Source organism: Gopherus evgoodei, chromosome 8, assembly GCF_007399415.2.
Source record: "Gopherus evgoodei ecotype Sinaloan lineage chromosome 8, rGopEvg1_v1.p, whole genome shotgun sequence".
NCBI classification, from domain to species: Eukaryota; Metazoa; Chordata; order Testudines; family Testudinidae; genus Gopherus; species Gopherus evgoodei.
In genome coordinates this window covers 94801056-94821290 of record NC_044329.1, presented here as the reverse complement: position 1 = coordinate 94821290, position 20235 = coordinate 94801056, and the positions used below count along the sequence as shown (strand labels likewise).

General features: G+C 46.6%; 1 protein-coding gene across 2 annotated transcripts in view; it reads left to right on the top strand.

Moving 5' to 3' along the window:
* CACHD1 (cache domain containing 1) overlaps positions 1 to 20235 on the top strand; it is a 210530-nt gene that overhangs the window by 124874 nt on the left and 65421 nt on the right. For both annotated transcript variants that reach the window (XM_030572407.1, XM_030572408.1), the window contains exon 5: positions 19436 to 19562. In XM_030572407.1, the coding sequence (XP_030428267.1) occupies positions 19436 to 19562 (127 nt within the window). The remainder of the gene's footprint in view (positions 1 to 19435; positions 19563 to 20235) is intronic.

Here is a 20235-nt window from a genome sequence, read left to right as displayed (position 1 = left end):
TATTAAAGGTGAGCAGTCACAAACCACATGATAGAAGTCCATGGGCTACATTTGGCTCCCAAGGCATCTTTTTATTCTTTTAAAGTTTAATGTTTTTAATTTTAATTTTAATGTAATGTGATGTTCGTTAAAATGTCTGGGGAAGTATCAGCTTAAAATTGTATTTACAACAAATGTCCTTACTATAAATTATTAAAACTGAAAGAATTTTAAAAAAATCTAATACACTTTTTACTATTTATGACATCTGTTCACTTATTCTTTTGGTTGCTTTTACTATGGAGAATTGCATTTTTAAACTTTTTTTTTTTTTTTAATTTTTGGTCAATTTCCAGCCCATTTCACTTTTCTCTACAATAGCAGAGTGCTGCGATATTTGGCTTGCATGCGCTGAAATGGAGAGAATGTTTGTTTAAGTCAAATTCCTGTGAAAGTATTTATTTTACTTCTGGAAGAATGCCTGTTGCTATTACATTTTGTAGAAGCATTTATGAAAAAAATAACTTGGAATCATAATTGCCCTTAAAATGTCTTCTTAATTAATTAGTTAGTTAATTTGGATTTATGACAAAACAAAAAACTGACACCTATCCAAGACTTATAGCACACACACCCCCGACACATGTTACAAGATCAAACAGTTAAATAGCACCTTATCCTTACTTGCCAACAAATGCCGACTCTTTAAAGAGCATGCATCCTAAAATCAAGCAGTGCAGGAGTAATGGACAATTAAAAGCAAGAGGAGAGAGTACTGTATTACTGGAGAGGTGCTTCAGCATTTTTTTCCTGGAGTGTATATGATAGTCTGGATTCTCACCGGGGCTGCTCCCAAAGCATTTCCTTTAATGGGAGCTCTTCATTCTGTCCATATGTGCTGATTGGGGAACAGGGTGCCAGTAGGAGAGAATAGTATACTGCAACCAGTATAGAAATAAAGGTTGTTGCTGGGTTCAGCCTAATGGAACCTGAAAGTTAGATTTTTAAGGATTAGTGGGAAGAAGACTGGACCGGAGAGAACATGTACATGTTGGGCAGAACTGCCAGCCTCTTGTCAATTTGATTTAACATGTCTTCCAGAGCTTGCCTCAAGATTTCGAAATTTGCTTGGAGCGTTTCCAGAGTAGTTGGCTTTCTGTTTCCCATCTTTTGCATTTAGAAGATTTAGCATAGAAATGTTTATTTGCTACCCCAACTATTTCTATTTTTGAAAACAGAACAATTGGGAACAATCTGGATGGGAACACTGATCTTCCCTGGGTGGTGGTAAGAGGTTTGACATATACTGTATAAGACCTTTTGTACTGTCACTAATGGCAGCAGCCAAGTCTCTGCTGCCTCAGAGCATTTTTTGAAAACACAAGAAACCGCAACAACAAAATTCAAGCAATTGAAAATGAGGCCTGGAGTCATCAGTAGGTTGCTGGTTCTAATTTATCCTTATCAAATGCTTGTGTGGTGGACTATGCAAAATGAATCAATCTGTGTGTAATTCTCAGGGAACAAGAGTCTGCGTCACAAAAACCATCACCAGCTCTATAGTTGTCCCTTGCTAACTGGCTCCCCTATTGGTAGTCTCAGTAGAGCGGCCAAGGATTTGAAAGGACATTAATCCCTGGAGTAGATTCCTTCTGGGCTGAGGCTTGTTGACTATCTGGTAGCACAGTGTGAGAAAACTTGCCCTGCCACAAGGTGTGCTTCACCTGTTTTATGGATAGAGGACTCCAGCTTCCCATTCTGAGGATGAATAAAGAACTTCACTCCTTAAGGGAATTTGTCCAACATATTTCGGCAGGAGTGATGCTGGTGCCGTAGCTGGACAGCTGATACAGCTCTTCCCCCAAATCCCTCTTCCACACAGTACCGCTGAAGAGTTTGGGCTGGTGAAGATACTGGATGTAGGAAAGTTTAGGTAGGCGGTTTAAGGTATGGATGGAGAGTTCAAACCCTGGATGAGATTTTAGGGTGCTTGCTTAGGAGCTGCTATCTCTTGATAGTTTGTAGAATTGCTTCCTCTTGGATCTTCCCACACCCACTGCTGTGACCTAGTTCTGTGGCATCTGTTACTTAAATGATAAATTTAGGACTAAGGGCTTATCTAGAAATGGAATTACTCAAAAATAGCTCCATGTATGGACAGTCTTACTCTGGAATAAGGATACCTTTCAAAGTAGATTAAGCTTAACCAGGAGTGCCCAACCTACAACCCGTAGGCCGTACATGGCCTATCAGAGCATTTCATAAGGCTTGCAGCCTGTTTCAACACAATATACTAAGGATCGGTTCATTAACATTTTGTCATGTTTACATCATTTTAGTTTACACAAGTATATAGACAGACAATACTGTACTTAGAAACAACCTACCTACCTACATACTAAACAAGATGAAACTAAAATATAAATCAATACAGGCGACTTTAAATCATATTAAAATATGTAGAATCTGTTTGGCCCACACAAGATTGTGCTTAGGTTTATGTGTCCCTCCTGTGTAGTAAGGTTGGACACCACTGAGGTAAGCCAAAACAAGACACTCTTATTTGGCAGTAAGAGAATGCATGCATAGAGTAAAGAGTAATTCAGGAATAGCTTTTGCTCTTTAAATTCAAATCCTAGGTATTAACTTTTAAGTGTAAACAAGTGTTGTTGCTGCTGGATCTCTGATTTATTTATTTTTCTGCCTTCTTTCCCTGCTCCTGAATTCTGGGGAACTCCCAGCAAGCAGAGTTTGTATCTGGATGCAGCAGCATATTTGCGACTGGGCCCCAAACTTGCCATTCAGTTACACAACGGGTTCATGAGCCTATCACTTCTTCCAACAGGCAGGAGCTCAGCGTGCTTTCTTGATTGGGTCTGCTGTTTTTTAATTCAAAGCCAGACCAATTTATCTGTGAGCTAGGTTATGCTGCCCCTTGAATGTTTTGTTTTTAAACAGCTCTCTCACAATTTAAATAATCTGGTTTGTAGAAACCATGTGGAAAATATAAATTTAAACATTACTGTGTTCTATCTGGACCTCAAATCTTAAATGTTAATTTTGGCCCCTTCCACACAGCCTCAGTAACTAGGATTAGAGATGGGTATTTGTAGGGGTTGGAGGGAACTGGAATTCATACCACAGGCTCCTGGCAAACCACAGGACTGTAATACAACAGCTGCTCTAGAAAATCCATGGCATGACAGTAGACTCAATTAGTAGGCAGTAGAAGTAGTTGAGAAAAGGTAAGTATATTTCATGAAAAATTTCAAAAGAATTGAATGCATTTATTTTTTTTGACATTTTCCATGACATTTTTCATTGTTTCTATGAAATTGTTTTTTAAAAAACGCCTTCATTTTGGTCAGAAAATAAAATACTTTTGGAAAATGGAAGGATGGTAGAAAAAAGCGTGAGAGGCTGAGTATGATGTGGTGGTCTCGTCCCCCTCACGCCCCCATTAAATTAAAAAAAAAACTGTGTTCCAAATGAAAATTTTTCACATTTTTTATATTGGTTATAAAGAAGTTTTCCATGGAGAGAGAGGGTGGTTGCTGCAGTTTTGGATCAACTCTAGTAGATGGATATGGCACATGTAAAGAATCAAGTGTGGATCATGAGGCCTTCATCTGCAAATTATCAGTCTCTACCACTTGAACAAAAGTAGAACTCTTTAACTGGCAGTAACAGGTCCTTTACCACTAGAGGTGAACATTACGTCCAAAGCCAGCATGTTACTTGATCCTTTCATACCCTTATACCCCTCAGTAAGCAGGGTTCCTCTGAACCTTCACCCAGCGCAGCTTCCCTACCTCCAGATGATTTTTCTCAACCTATTTAGAGCTAGTGTAACCTCCTTTTGCAGATTGTAGAGAAGGTACAGTGCCTTGCAAAGCCACTTTGTCTGTGCCTCTGCTTAAGCATGTGTGTGTGTGGGGGGGATTTTGTGTGTCCACTGCAATAGGGTGAGTTTCACCCAAAGAGCTGATATAGTTTTAAAAGTGATATAGTAAATGGCATCTTTTTAGTCATCAAGCCTTTTCATTTATGTTTAGGGAATTGTGTCTGCCAACCTTACTGAATAAGGCTTTGCTGTTGGTTAGCCTTGGAAAGCCAACAGAGCTACCCAAGAGTGAGCTGGATTTAATTCTGGCTCACAACACCAGTAGACTGTTAATTAGGTTGCAGTCACAGAATCTTTTATTCCTAATGATGATAATGTATGAGTCAGGACACAGCTTGACTTTCAAATCCAAGGTTAAATTTGTGGGGCTAGCAGGTGGAAAAAACATTTCTTTAATTGTAAACTTAACAGATTCACTCTGGAATCATTGAGAAACAATAAACAAGGTTCTCCTTGATGCTGTTATTTAGAGTCACTCTTTAAAGAACTGCTACATGTGTGTATATGCAGTGTACCATCCTTTTGAAGGGTGCTCTCCATGCAGCCTATTGCACTCTTTCAAATTTGAATGCTCAACAAGAGAATTATAAGTAACTGTTCTATAATGAATAATCATGTTGAATCTTTTTTTGGAATTTTTTTTTTTTTTACTAAATGTTTGTGCTGCACTTTGAAGATAAGACGGTTACTCACCTTTGTAACTGTTGTTCTTAGAGATGTGTTGCTCACATCCATTCCAATTAGGTGTGCGCGCCGGAAACTTTTTACCCTAGCAACTCCAGTGGGCCGGCAGGTCGCCCCCTAGAGTGGCGCCGCCATGGCACCCAATATATACTCCTGCCGGCCCACCCACTCCTCAGTTCCTTCTTGCCGGCTACTCCGACAGTGGGGAAGGAGGGCGGGTGTGGAATGGATGTGAGCAACACATCTCGAAGAACAACAGTTACAAAGGTGAGTAACCGTCTTTTCTTCTTCGAGTGATTGCTCACATCCATTCCAGTTAGGTGAATCCCAAGCCAAACCTAGGCGGTGGGGTCGGAGTGAGAAGTCGCGGCATGGAGCACTGCAGATCCGAAGGCCGCGTCCTCTCTGGACTGCTGGACCAGGGCGTAGTGGGAAGCAAAGGTGTGGACCGATGACCAGGTCGCTGCCCGACAGATTTCCTGGATGGGCACACGGGCGAGGAAAGCCAGCGACGACGCCTGCGCCCTGATAGAATGTGCAGTCATACGGCCTGTAGGAACGTGGGCCAGCTCATAGCAGGTCCTGATACAGGATGTTCCACACAAGGATAACCTCTGCGAGGAAATGGGAAGCCCCTTCATGCGGTCCGCTACTGCCACGAAAAGCTGGGGGGATTTGCGGAACGGTTTGGTCCTCTCCACATAGAACGCGAGAGCCCTACGGACATCAAGCGAGTGGAGTTGTTGCTCCCTGCCTGAAGAATGAGGTTTCGGGGAAAAAAACGGGAGGAATATCTCTTGGTTGACGTGGAAGGCTGAGACCACCTTGGGGAGAAAGGCAGGGTGCGGCCTCAGCTGCACCTTATCTTTATGGAAGACTGTATACGGGGGATCTACCGTGAGAGCCCGGAGTTCCGACACCCGTCTAGCTGAGGTAATAGCTACTAGAAAGGCAGTCTTCCAAGAAATATAGAGTAGGGAGCAAGTAGCTAATGGCTCGAAGGGGGGCCCCATGAGCCGAGACAACACCAGGTTAAGATCCCAGGTCAGGGCAGGGGGTCGGACGTTAGGGTATAGACGTTCCAGCCCCTTCAGGAATCTAGTCACCGTCGGGTGAGAGAAAACGGAGCAGCCATCCCCACCCGGGTGAAAGGTGGAGATAGCCGCCAGGTGGACCCGCAGGGACGAGATTGCCAAGCCCTGTTGTTTGAGGGACCAAATATAGTCCAAAATATTGGCCACCGAAATTTCCATGGGGAGGAGACCTTTCTCCACGCACCAACAGGAGAAACGCTTCCACTTTGCCGAGTATGTTGCTCTAGTGGAAGGCTTCCTGCTGCCCAAGTGTACCTCACGTACCGGGGTGGAGCAGCACAACTCCGAACTGGTCAGCCACGCAGGAGCCACGCTGCTAGGTGCAGCGACTGGAGGTCCGGGTGACAGAGAGTTCCGTGGTCCTGGGTGATCAGGTCTGGGTGAAGGGGCAGGGGAACTGGGTCGGCTATGGCCAGGTCCAGCAACATGGGGTACCAATGCTGTCTGGGCCACGCCGGGGCTACCATGATCACGCGGGCCCTGTCCCTGCGCACCTTCAGAAGGACCCTGTGGACCAGCGGGAACGGGGGGAACGCGTAGAACAAGTGGGTCGTCCACGGAATAAGGAAGGCGTCCGCTATAGACCCGGGCTCCCGGCCCTGAAAGGAGCAGAACGCCTGGCATTTCCTGGTCCCCCTGGACGCGAAGAGGTCCACTCGGGGACAACCCCACCTCTGGAAGAGCGAGAGGGCGACGTCGGGCAAAGGGACCACTCGTGCGAGAGGAAGGATCTGCTCAGGCGGTCTGCCAGCGTGTTCCGTACTCCGGGGAGGAAGGAAGCCGTGAGGTGAATGGAGTGGGCTATACAAAAGTCCCAGAGTCGCATCGCCTCGTGACAGAGGGGAGAGGATCTGGTGCCGCCCTGCTTGTTGATATAGTACATGGTCGTTGTGTTGTCGGTAAATACCGCGACACAACGACCCCGAAGCTGGTGACAGAACGTTTGACAAGCAAGGCGGACCGCTCTCAACTCCCGCATGTTGATGTGTAGCTTCACCTCCTGTGGGGACCACAGGCCCTGTGTTCTCAGGGTTCCCAGGTGGGCCCCCCAGCCGAGGTCTGAGGCATCCATCGTTAGGGACACCGAGGGCTGGGGCGGGTGGAATGGGAGCCCCGCACACACTACGGACTGGTCTAGCCACCAGCTGAGAGAATCCAACACTCCCTGGGGGACTGTGATCAGCATATCTAGTGGTTGCCTTGCCGGCCGGTAATGTGCGATGAGCCACGACTGGAGGGGCCTCATGCGGAGCCGTGCGTACCTGGTCACAAATGTGCAGGCTGCCATATGGCCTAACAGGGTTAGACATGTCCGTATCGATGTCAAGGGGGCTGTCAGCAAGCGCTGAACGATCACCGACAACGCCTGGAACCTTGGCAACGGCAGAAGGGCCCTGGCCACGGTGGAATCCAGGACGGCCCCAATGAACTCCACCCTCTGCGAGGGGAGCAGAGTGGATTTGTCCACGTTGATCATGAGGCCCAAGGTAGCAAACAGGCCGGTGATCCTGCAGACGTGGCTGCAGACCTGCAGCTCCGACGTGCCCCGAATTAACCAATCGTCCAGGTAAGGGAACACGTGAATGCGACTGCGCCGAAGATGTGCCACAACGACGGCCATGCATTTTGTGAATACCCTCGGAGCCGTAGAAAGGCCAAATGGGAGGACCGCAAATTGGTAGTGAAGGCGGCCCACCACGAATCGAAGGAAACGTCTTTGGTGTGGCCATATGGCAATGTGAAAATAAGCGTCCTGCATGTCGAGGGCGGCATACCAGTCTCCCAGATCCAGGGATGGGATAATGGTCCCCAGGGATACCATGCGGAACTTCAACTTCACTAGGTATTTGTTGAGCTCTCACAGGTCGAGGATAGGCCTGAGGCCTCCCTTGGCCTTGGGGATCAGAAAGTAGCGGGAATAAAACCCCTTGCCCTTCTCGTTTTCCGGAACCGCCTCTATAGCTCCTTTGTTGAGGAGCGTCTGTACCTCTTGTCGAAGGAATTGCTCGTGAGAGGGGTCCCTGAAGAGGGACGAGGAAGGGGGGCGGGAGGGAGGAAATGATACAAACTGCAGACGGTATCCCGTCTGCACCGTGTGTAAGACCCAGCAGTCGGATGTTATTTGGGTCCACGCCTGGAGGAAAAACAAAAGGCGGTTGGAAAACGGGGGGGAAGGATCCGTGGGGGAAACTGGTACTGCGCCCTCGGGCGCACCTTCAAAACGAAGGTTTGGGTCCAGGCGGGGCTTTGGAGGAGCTCTGATTCTGCCCCCCTTGGTTCCCCGACTGTCTGCGCCTTCCATTTCTGCCGCGGCGCCTATTAAGGTCCTGCCGCTGGCGGAACTGGGGGTATGGCCGACGCTGCTGCTGTTGCTGCGGCCGGAAGGGTCTGCGTTGCGTCCCAGGCGTGTGCATCTCAAGGTAGCGCATAATGACCCGATTGTCCTTAAGACTTTTCAGTCTGGGGTCTGTCTTCTCCGAGAACAGACCCTGGCCTTCGAAGGGGAGGTCCTGGATGGTGTATTGGAGCTCCGGTGGAAGGCCAGAAACCTGAAGCCAGGAGATGCGGCGCATCGTCACCCCCGAGGCGAGGGTACGGGCAGCCGAGTCTGCAGCGTCCAAGGAGGCCTGCAACGAGGTTCGTGCAACCTTCTTGCCCTCGTCAAGAATCGCCGCAAATTCTTGACGAGCCTCTTGTGGCAGCAGCTCTTTGAACTTGTCCGCTGCCACCCAAGAGTTAAATGCGTAGCGGCTAAGAAGGGCTTGTTGATTGGAAACCCTGAGCTGAAGGGTCCCAGCCGAATAGACCTTGCGGCCGAGGAGGTCCATACGCCTGGCCTCCTTGGATTTGGGGGCTGGGGCTTCCTGTCCGTGCCGCTCCTTCTCGTTCACCGACTGCACCACCAGAGAACATGGTGTCGGGTGAATGTGGAGGTACTCGTAGCCCTTAGAGGGGGCCATGTACTTCCTTTCGACACCCCTCGCAGTAGGGGGGGTGGAGGCCGGTGACTGCCAGATTGTATTGGCGGTGGCCTGGATCGTCCTAATGAAGGGTAGGGCGACCCTGGTGGGAGCATCGGAGGAGAGGATGCTGACGACGGGGTCCTCGATCTCAGAGACCTCCTCAGCTTGCAGGCTCAGATTCTGTGCTACGCGCCTGAGGAGGTCCTGATGTGCCCTGAGATCTAGCGGAGGAGGGCTATTGGAGGAAGTGCCAGCCACCGCTTCGTCAGGAGAAGAGGATGAGGAGACCCCTGGCAAGAAAGTGTCCAGCGGGGGGTCCGCCTCAGCCCTCGCCTCTGGCTCAGGAGGGAGACCAGGGTCTTGTTGCTTCGATCCGTCCTCCCCGTCCGGGGAGGGAGGGGGGCGAGACAACGACGCCTCCGGCGCCCTGTGCTCTGCCGTTGCAGGCCTAGGAGGAAGCTGTTGGGGGCCCTGGGCTTGATGGTACGCCCAGGGTGTCCAGAACCCCCACTGCTGCGGACCCTGGTCCTGTTGCAGAGGGTCTTGGAAAAGAGCTGCTTGTCTGTCGGTGCCCAGCGTGTATACGCTGTCCGCCTGTGATGACACCGACAGCTGTCTGGAGGGCCATGGAGGGGCCGACCGCGGCTGGTAAGAATCTCTGCGGTCCGGCACCGAAGATGTTCTTGGTGCCGGGGACCGGTACCGGGAGTCATACCGGTGCCGGGATTGGGACCGGGTTCTGTCTCGGTGCCGGGATCTGGACCGGTATCGGCCGCTGCCTCGGTGCCGGGATCGGGACCGGGACCTGCCACCGACGCGGTGTCGGGAGGTCGACCGGGACCGGGACCTGCCACCAGCTCGGTGCCGGGAGGTCGACCGGTGCGCTGATCGACGGCGGGACTGGCTCCTAGAGTCCTGGTGCCGGTATCGGCGGCTGGAACCAGACCGTGACCGTCTGGAGGCCGATCGATGCTGCGAGTACGACCGGTACCGCCGAGGGGAGCGGTGCCGGGACTGCGAGCGGCGGCGGGATCTTGAGCGACCGTGGTGTCAGGACCTCGACCGCGAGCGTGAGTCCCGAGACGGCGCCGTCATCATGGGTTTGCCCCTGGATGCTACCCGCACCGGAGGTAATGGGGGTGGAGGCTGAGTTGACTCAGTCAGGGCAATGAGGTCCCGTGCCGAGGCGAAGGTCTCTGGAGTCGATGGGACCAATAGCTCAACCCCAGATCTTATGGGGGAGCTCGGCGGGACCGGACTCGACAGACCCACCGGGCCCGGAGTCGACGGTGCCGGTAGCGCCGCGGCAGATGTCGATGCCGGGCGCTCCACTCGAGTCTGCCTGGATGGAGTTGCAGACTTCGAGGGTCTTGTTTCTGCACCCGGTGCCGGGGAAGGTCGGTGCCGGGGAGTCTTTCCGGTGCCGGTGCGATCCGGTGCCGGTGTAGAGATGACGGTCTGTGAAGCTGCTGGGTCAAGTGCCGCTTCCATTAGGAGAGTCCTAAGTCTCTGGTCTCTCTCCTTCTTTGTTCTGGGCTTAATAGCAAATGCGGCACTTGTCCGACCTGTGCGATTCCCCCAGGCACTTTAGACACGCGTCGTGAGGGTCGCTGGTCGGCATAGGCTTCTTACAGGCCGCACATTGCTTAAAGCCCGGCGAACCAGGCATGAGCCCGGTGCCGGGTGCCGGGAAGGGCTACGGCCCCAAACCAGCTAACAACTATCTACAATATTATTTACACTATTAACTATATAACTAACTATACTTAACCACTAACTAACAACCGTAGAACAAGGAGAGCTAGGGACGTGGAGGACAGCTATGCCGCGCTCCACAGTTCCAACGACCGACACAGTGGTAAGAAGGAACTGAGGAGCGGGTGGGCCGGCAGGAGTATATATTGGGTGCCATGGCGGCGCCACTCTAGGGGGCGACCTGCCGGCCCACTGGAGTTGCTAGGGTAAAAAGTTTCCGACAAGCGTGCACGCGCGGCGCGCACACCTAACTGGAATGGATGTGAGCAATCACTTGAAGAAGAATAATTAGTTAATGATTCTGCCATGCTTTGAAGATGCAAAATGCAGTCTCTAAGTGCTAAGTATTATCATTATCACATTCTCTTTGAAGTTTTACACAACTCCATCACGTAGAGGTCTCCTTCTCAAAGTTCTTCATGCCTTGGTAGCAATTTGTAATTGGAGAGAGAGCAAGAGAATATCCTTAATTGCTCTCTTTTTTTTAATACTCTTAAAGTTTTTTCCCTCATATTTACAGCAGAATTAAGGGACTGCGCAAAAGCTTTTGCACTCTTAATGTTTAAATCTTGACCATTCAGCTTCCACAACCTCTGTCCAGCAATGGGCCTTTATTTGGTGGCGTGATTGGTTTCAGTCTCTTTCATACTAGTATGAGATGGAATCCTAGCATGTACATTTTAAACAAGATGTTTGTATACCATCCTATATGTTAGAGAGAATATGGAGAGAGATTATGATGATGTACTTTTCAAAACTGTCCTGGACACTGCAAATGGAAAAGGGAGGAGAAAGTGCATCTTGAGCTGAAAGCAGAGAGATCTACAAAAGGCTACTGTCTTGGTCAGGTCTTTGGAGGCACACGAAATAAAATGATTAGCGAAAAGCCCTGCACTATTTCATGAGAGCATCAGCTAGCTTGTAATTCTGGAACTGAAATAAGTTTGACAAATACAGCCTTAAGTTAGAAGGCAGGCAGGCAGGCAATCCACCTTGTGATACATTTTGCCAGGCTCTTGGGCTTATAGAACCTGTCCCAAGATTGGCTTTGTTGGAAATATGAGATATTAAAGTATAGTCACTTATTTTAGAAATTAAAAGGTTTGAGGTGAGGGAGAATAGAACCTAAGAAGAATATCTGCTTGATTTTGTAGCGGGGAACAAAAAAGTAGGAAGACTCTGCAGGGATTTCTTGTTGCTTTAGTAGATGGAAAATAAGAGTGCACCTGAAGGAAATAAAGCTTATTTTTTCAGCTGTAGTAGTCCTTGCTTATCTGACAGGAGATTGTATGCTGTGGTCATAGAAAAATAAACAGAGAGTTATGATAAAATTGGCAGTCTCTGGAGAAGGCCGCCTTAAACTAACTCACTAGCTGAAGGAAATGAACCAGCAGAACTTTTTGAAAAGGAAGAGCAAGAATTGGCCATTAAGGATGGTAGTGATTTTGGTAATTAGTTGGAGGTTTGAGAAAAATCAGTTCATTAGGAAAGTGAACATTTTTGTTTTCTCAAGTGAGTAGCTGAATTTAAAGCATGACTAGTTAGCAAAATAATAGAATCTAGTTTTAATGCAGCAATTATTAAAGTTTTTTAATAATTTTGCAAACTTTTTTTATTTATTGTAGATGGAATAATACTCTTTGAGTTACTTTTAACTGTGTGGTTAAATCCCAGATTCTTCACTGGTAACATTCAAAAATATATTTTAAAAACTCATTTTAAAAATTTTTATTTTGGTGAAATTTCAGAAATTCAGCCTTTTTATATGAGTGAAAGATTAGTAGCCTAATTGTCAGGGTTGTTGATATAATCACTGTGTTAAATCATAAAAGTGTAGGACTGGAATGGACCTCGATATGTCATGTTGTCCAGTTCCCTACACTGAGGCAGGACTAAATATTTATCTAAACCAATGGTCACCAACCAATCAATTGCAATCTCCGGCAGCAGTGCAGTGTGGCTGCCGCTAAGGCAAATTCCCTGCCTACCTCGGCCCCACACTACTCCCGGAAGTGGCCACTGCAGCCCTGGGAGCAGGGGTCTCCCTCTGCGTGCTGCTCCTGCCTGCAAACACCACCCTCACAGCTCCCATTGGCCAGGAGAACTGTGGGGGCGGTGCTTGCAGAGAGGAGCAGTGCTCAAAGCCACATGCCCCCTGGCCTCCACACCCCAGGAGTCTCTTAGCCTTGCTGTGCTCTCCGTCTACTGGGAACCACCAGAGGTAAGTGCTGCCTGGCGGGAGGTCACACCCCAACCCTGAGCCCCATCCTGGAGCCAGCACCCCAAACCCTCTCCTGCACCCTGACCCCCCTGTACCCCAAGCCCCAGCCTTGACCTCCTCCCAGAGCCAGCACCCCATACCCCCTCCTCCACCCCAACTACCTGCCCCAGCCCAGAGCCCCCTTCTGCACCCAAATTCCCTCCTAGAGCTTGCACCCCTGACTCCCTCCTGCACCCCAACCCCCTGCCCCAGGCTCAGCACAGAGTCCCCTCTCACACTGCAAACCGCTCGGCCCCATCCCAGAGCCTGCACCCCTTCCCGAACCCCAACCCCCTGCCCCAGCCTGGCGAAAGTAAGTGAGGGTGGGGGAGAGCGAGCGACGGAGAGAGGGAGGGATGGAGTGAGTGGGGCGAGGCTTTGGGGAAGGGGCGGGGCCTTGGCGAAAGGGCAGGGTAGATCCCTGAGTTGCCCTTAGATTCAAAAAGTGATATTGGGCATAAAAAGGTTGGAGACCGCTGATCTAGACCATCCCTGACAGGTGTTTGTCTAACCTGCTCTTAAAAATCTCCAATGAGGGATATTCCACAGCCTCCCTAGGTTATCTGTCCAATTAGAAAGTTTTTCCTAATGTCTGACCTAAATCTCCATTGCTGCAGTTTAAGCCCATTGCTTCTTGTCCTGTCCTCTATGATTAAGGAGAACCCTCCTCTTTATAACAACGTTTTACATACGTGAAGACTGTTATCATGTCCCCCTTCAGTCTCCTCTTCTCCAGAGTAAACAAAACCACTTTTTTCAACTTTCCTCATAGGTCATATTTTCTATACCTTCAGTCATTTTTGTTGCTGTCCTTTGGACTTTCTCCAGTTTGTCCATATCTTTATCAAAGTGTGGTGCCCAGAACTGGACACAATACTGCAGTTGGGGGGTTTCTCAATACTGAAAAGTGGTTAAATCCCAAAATCTACATGGATGACCTTTTAATTTAAATATCCAGTGTTCACAAGTTCTTGAGAGCTCAGATGTATGGCACAGCACGTATATGAACCTGTAGTATCTTCAAATAAACGATGAACTTTTCACTTAAGTGCAGAGCCCAAAAAAGTGCTGAACACACTTCTGACATCTTCCACCAGTTATTCCACACGTGTACCAGAAGAAAGCAGCTAAAATGTTTGCTGGCAGTCTTTTAACATTCTGATCTGCCACCCACTAAACAGCACAGCAGTTCTCTCCAGCAGCCCGTACTTGTGACTTGCAAAACCTGCTGCGAGGCAGGGAAACTAATAATAAAATGCAAGTTTAAAATAGTGAACAAAAGTTCAGTACTCTGCTAGAAAACATTCCTGCACATACTTTGATGGCCTGATTTTCAGAGATGCTGGACTTCTTGTTTCAAAATGTAAAAAAAGTAATTTTTTCTTCTTTCTAATATTGGGGAGTGGAAAGAGGGTACAAAACTGGTTTGTGTGAATGCTATATCCTATATTTTGTTATGATGAGGAGTTTAAGAGACAGACTCAGTATTACCAACCCTAAGTATTCAAAAATTGAGAGTCAGGCTCCACAAATTATGATTGGTTTAAAAATCATGAACATTTAAAAATATTAAATCTGTTTTTTTTTTCATGTGCCTTGTATTTTTTGAGCCTTTATGGTTCATCCTTTCAAACTTTTCTCAACAACGATGAGGACTAGAAATTCTAGATATTTTTTTAAATGACACCTAATAACATGACTCCAGGAGTTGGGGCATAAAGAAAAACATGAAATATCATGATACGCTCAATAGTATTGCCAAAGTTGGCAACACTAAAACTTTTCAGATCACGCAGGATTTCTACTCTACATAAACCACTCTCATCCCAAAGAAAGTATCTTGACAATGGCTAAACAAAGTTTCTGCCTACAATTTGCATCCTGTCAGCTAATTACTAGGGTTTGCGGGTTTGCTTGTTTTTTAACATGCACAGTGCAGCTATCACGGTTTTGTTATGCTGACATGTCAAAAGTAACACTGAAAAACAATTCCCAACCCCACAAAGCCTCAGACAACATTTGGGAAATAGCAATATTCACAAATTTTGTTGACCTTCAGGGCAAATGAATTCTAGAGTGGTGAGCCCTCCAATTGAGAATACTAAGTCCATAGATGCTGTTTATTTGTACATCTGGAGAAGTCACTTTGATCATTGCAACTGACCTCGGTTGCTGGCTAGCCGCAGAGAGTGAGAGAGAGGCCAAAATTCTCAGCTTAATTCTCTTGTGTGAAAGTTAAATCATTATTTGGAGAGGAAAGAGGAAGTGAGAGGCAGTGGATAGGGCACTTGACTAGAAGTCAGGAGATCTGTGTTGTCTTCCCAGTTCTGCCACTGACCCTACTGTGAGACTCTGAGCAAGTCACTTCGGCTCTGCATCTCCTTTAGTCCTTTGTCTGTCTTTTCAATTTAGGTTGTAAGATCTTCTGATCAAGGACTGTCTCTTTACTGTGTGTTTGTACGGCGTCCAGCACAATGGAGTCCTGAGGTTGTTTGGGATCTCTAGGCACTACTGAAATACCCATAATGATAAAGGACAAAAATAGCAATAACTGTACAACATAAATACACTGAGCTGGACAGAGAGAAGCCATATAGTCACAAACCAGTCTGGGAAACCCAAGAAGGTACTAAGCTATTGAGGATATACTTCAAATAACAGTCTTCCACTCAGGTATTGGAAGTACATCATCTGGTTGAGGCTTGAAATATTCCCCTGCATTGATTCCATCCGGAATACTGCAATATCCTGATAATGTATGAGAACCAGAACATGAAACTGACTTGCCTATTTTCAGCATCCATCCTGAGGGAAATGCAAGAAGAAAATTCTTTATTAAAGGTGAAATGTTAATTAGATCTTTTCCCAAAGTTCTTTCAAGTTTCTAATCAAAGGAGGCGTTTGTAACACAAGAAGAAAATCTACTTTTTTAACAAAATGCATCCATCTAAAGCTGATGCAGTCCCGTTAACACTGTTAGGCAAAAAGCCAAAGTAATTCAGCTATTAAAAGTTTGGTTTTAGTTTGTCACAAGTGGAAAGGACAATTTGGCTTGCGTGGAATTGAATCCGGTCGTTGTCCTGATTGCATACAAATTGGAGTCTTGTGCTAATGAGTTGGTGTTCTCCCTCTTCTGTGAGTTGTTAGTGTTTTTTCCTCTTGCTTTAAGAGAATCAGTGGGAGTGCAGCTGTCTAATGTCATCTGTAGGAGAAACCTAGCCGTTGTGCTGCATATCTGTTCCTTCCTTCATCTTGTGTCAGTTTTTTTTTGGTAACAGGAGAGGTACGCACCTTAAGTGACAGCTCGGAAATCTCCATATGACTGTAAGAGAGAAAAAAAACATCCCAGTGCTGTTTCTGTGTCTCTAGGTGCAGTTCTTTTGGAGACCAGGACTCATGATTTTAATGTGTTTTGTCAGAGGTGGTACGAATATGAGTGTCTAATTCTGGTGACTTGAATTTAGTGTACTTAATCCGGATTTCTGTAATGTCTGTAAAATAATGTTAGTTTAGCATCCAATATTAATAATTCTTGATTGTAGATATATAGATGTATATCAACTTTATCATGGACAGACAAGATGATATGTGTTTCTCACTGAGCCATGTCTGTTTTGTTAATGTCATTGAGTATAAATTACTAGCATACAGCTGTTGTGCTGACTTTTTTTGTATTGTCCGGCAGCTGTTTCTTTTCTAGGATTAAATGTCTACTTAAAGTTTTTAAGTCTCACTTCATAAATTAAAACTTTGTTGAAACACTTCCTATTTTAATAATGAAGCAAGTGCAGTCTAAGGAATAAATGAACATGCTCTAGGTACTGGAGTAGGACTTCGGGATCCTGTTCCTAAGAGCTATATTTCGAGCTCTGTTGCTGACTCACTGTATGACCTTGGGCAAGTTACTGTGCTTATTTTGTCCTCATTTTCCATCTGTAAAATGGGTATAATAATGTTAACCTACCATAAAAGGGATTTGCAAGAGCTTTGGATGAAAAGTGCTATAAAAGTGCCTAGTACAATGACCATGATGGTGATTGAGTATAATGAACAGTATTGTTTTGTGCAAAAAGGACACAGGGCCAATTACAACCTTAAACCATAGTTCAAGGTAGGAGGTTCTGGTGCCACTGCAGCTCAGGAGTGTGGTCATTGTATCCTCATTTGACAGAGAGCTTGTGTTCCCCTGGCAAGCAGCCAGCTTTGCTAACTGGTACAGGTTGACAGGGACAGGGCTCTGTTCTCTATAGTTAGAGCCCTACCAAATTCACAGTCCATTCTGGTCAAATTCACAGTCATGGGATTTTAAAAATCATAAATTTCATGATTTCAGCTATTTAAATCTGAAATGTCATGGTGTTGTAATTGTAGGGGTCCTGACCCAAAAATAATTGTGTGGTGGTCACAAGGTTATTGTTGGCAGTACTGCTATCCTTACTTCTGCATTGCTGCTGGTGCTGGCATTGCGTTCAGAGCTGGGCAGCTGGAGAGTGGTGGCTGCTGGCCAGGAGCCCAGTTCTGAAGGCAGACCCACCGCCAGCAGTAGCGGAGAAATAAGGGTGGCAAGGTGTGGTATTGCCACTCTGACTTCTGCACTGCTGCCTGCAGAGCTGTGCCCTCAATCAGCAGCCACCAATCTCCGGCTTCCCAGTTCTGAAGGCAGCAGCGCAGAAGTAAGGGTGGCATGGTATGGTATTGCCACCCTTCCTTCTGTGCTGCTGCTGGCAGAGCACTGCCTTCAGAGCTGGGCACCTGGCTAACAGCTGCCGCTCTCTGGCCATCCAGTTCTGAAAGCAGCGCAGAAGTAAGGGTGGCATTATCGTGACCCCCTCTAAAATAACCCTTTGTGACTCTCTCACACACACACACACACACACACAGAGCTCCCTTTTGGGTCAGGACCCCCAATTTGAGAAACGCTGGTCTTCCCCCGTGAAATCTGTATAGTATAGGATAAAAGCACACAAAAGACCAGATTTCACGGGGGAAGACCAGATTTCATGGTCCGTGACGCGTTTTTCATGGCCATGAATTTGGTAGGGCTCTATCTATAGTGAAGCATTTTCTGGAAGCTTGAAGCAATCCTTGGGTTCAGGGACCACCACTGGTGTCCATCCCTTGCACAAATGAGGGTATGGTGTAGTTGGGAGAAAGCTTCTTGCATCCTTTTAATCCCGTCTGGCACACTCTCAGGTCCAGATATTATTGAGCCCTGAATGATGGGAACCATATTTACTGAAAGTTCCGCAAAATATTTGTACCAGATCATGAAAATAAATAAACCAGATGATTTTAGCAGATCAAGCCATAGCCTCATTAAGGGCCATCTATTAGTTACTTTTTTAGGCTATTTTGGTATAAAGAATGTTCAGCGCACTCATGATCTGCTACTAAGAAAAGTAAACGAACTTTTTCTAATGGACCAGAATGCATGGGGGGATTCATGTATAAACTATATAAATAATAGACTTCCCTTTAATTTTTTAACTTATGTTTTCTATAGACACATAGTATCTATTGGATTCCGTATCATCCTGAGTTAAGGTTCTCTGAACATTTTCTGCCCAAATATTATTTGTAATAGTAGCATCTGCATATAACTTGCTTATCATTGTTTCCATCACAGACTTGAATTTCAAGAAGTGCATAACCTCAGTCATCAATGTTTTGCAGTCAGTAGTGCTAGGCAAGGGGATGGATTTTACTTTTGTGGTGTTGGTTTATCTGTAAAGTGTGTGTGTGTGTATTCAACCATTTTCAAGTGAAAGGATTACAAAAAATCTAGTGGTTTCAGGTGTATTTTTGGGCAATCACTTTAAAAACAGCCTCCTAATTCAGAGCCCCACCACTCCATATTACAGATCAGTGCAGTGCTTCCCATTTTATTTTTGTGGAAACTCCCCCATTGGTGGGTGCCTCTTCCCACTAATGTGGCTTTGTTTGTGTTTTTGTTCTCTCTCCCTTCCTCCCCTGTTGGCTTCCTGTTGTTAGGCAGCCTGTGCTCCTGGAGTAGGCCGAGCTGTGTATCAAAGCAACAAAGTGAAGGTTGTTTTGCAGGCTGCTTTCCTGTAGCCATGTACAGATGAACTGCTCTCACGTTCTTCTGAGCTGGAGGGGAAAGGAGGAGGTTTTTCAGGGAGTTGTTTGCAACAGCAGTAGTATGTTTGCAGTGGGGAAGTTTGGTGGTTGTGCAGCTTTCTTTGCCCTCTTTCCTTATGGGCCACTCTTCCCATCATCCCTCAGGTAGGGAAATAATGTACTAGTGCTTTGGGAATTTGAAGGGGGTGATGTTCTATGAGTATTTGAGTGGTTGGGGATTCATCCTTGGGAAAAGTGGATATTTTGTATGTGTATGACGCCTTCCAAGAGAAGCTGCATGTTCACAATGGCTCAAAGAGTAGCTTTATGAATTGTATGGAGAATGCAGATACTAAGGATATGTCCAGGTGTGCTAAAGGAGCTGTTACAGTCTGTTACAATTCATTGTATACTAAGAAGTCGAGTTCATGGCAGTGAAACAATGGCTACAGAAAATGTGTTCTCCACAAAAAAATATTCAAGTATTACTAAGGACGTAACCAAACTGAACAGTTTGTATTTTAGAAGTTAAATCAGGAACGTACATGATTGTGAGACATGAAGTTTTATCTGCCTTCCAGTACTTGTTGGCTTTAGGTATTATATTCTTGCAATTTATGCAAACGTGAGGTATTTTGAAGATGCCATGTATAAATGCACGCATCTCCTTTGACTTTCCTTTCCAGTCCCATTTATTTATTTCCTTTTCACTCCATAGTTCTTGCTGACAATCTGAAGTCTAACCCAGGAATTAAATGGCAATACTTTAGCTCAGAAGAAGGCATTTTTACTGTGTTTCCAGCACACAAGTTCCGGTGTAAGGGAAGTTACGAACACCGTAGCAGGTATGATTTTATTCTTTTTGTGTTCAGGTGGAACCAAGTGCTAAAATTATATTCTAAAAATATTGTTTTCCATCCAGCATCCTATTTTTCTAAAAAATCCTCATGAACGTTGAATCTTTAGGTTGTTCTAAAAATCAGCAAATCAAACTTTCGGTAGAGATTTTACTTGGAAATACAAAATAACGTTACCCCTAGGCACACTCACCTCTCCCTAGCTTCAGCTTAATAACCTTAACAGCCAGGAAACATTTATAAGTAATGCCTCAGCCTGCTAACATTTCATAGATGGTAGAGAAACACAGAAGATGGTAGAAAATCAGTTCTTCATTTTCTGCTAGGAAACGTACTTGAAACTGACAGGGGAGGCTCTATGTTTTTTGCCACCCCAAGCACAGCAGTCAGGCGGCCTTCGGCAGCACGCCTGCAGGCAGTCCACTGGTCACGCAGATTCGGCGGCATTTCTATGAGTGATCTGCTGCCATTCTTTGCCTTCGGGTTACCCACCGCCAAATTACTGCTGAAGCCGCGGGACCGGTGGACCTCCCGCAGGCATGTCGCTGAAGGCTGCCTGACTGCCGCCCTCATGGCGACTGGTACGCTGCCCCCCGCAGCTTGCCGCCCCAGGCACGCACTTGCTGCGCTGGTGCCTGGAGCCTCCCCTGGAAACTGAACA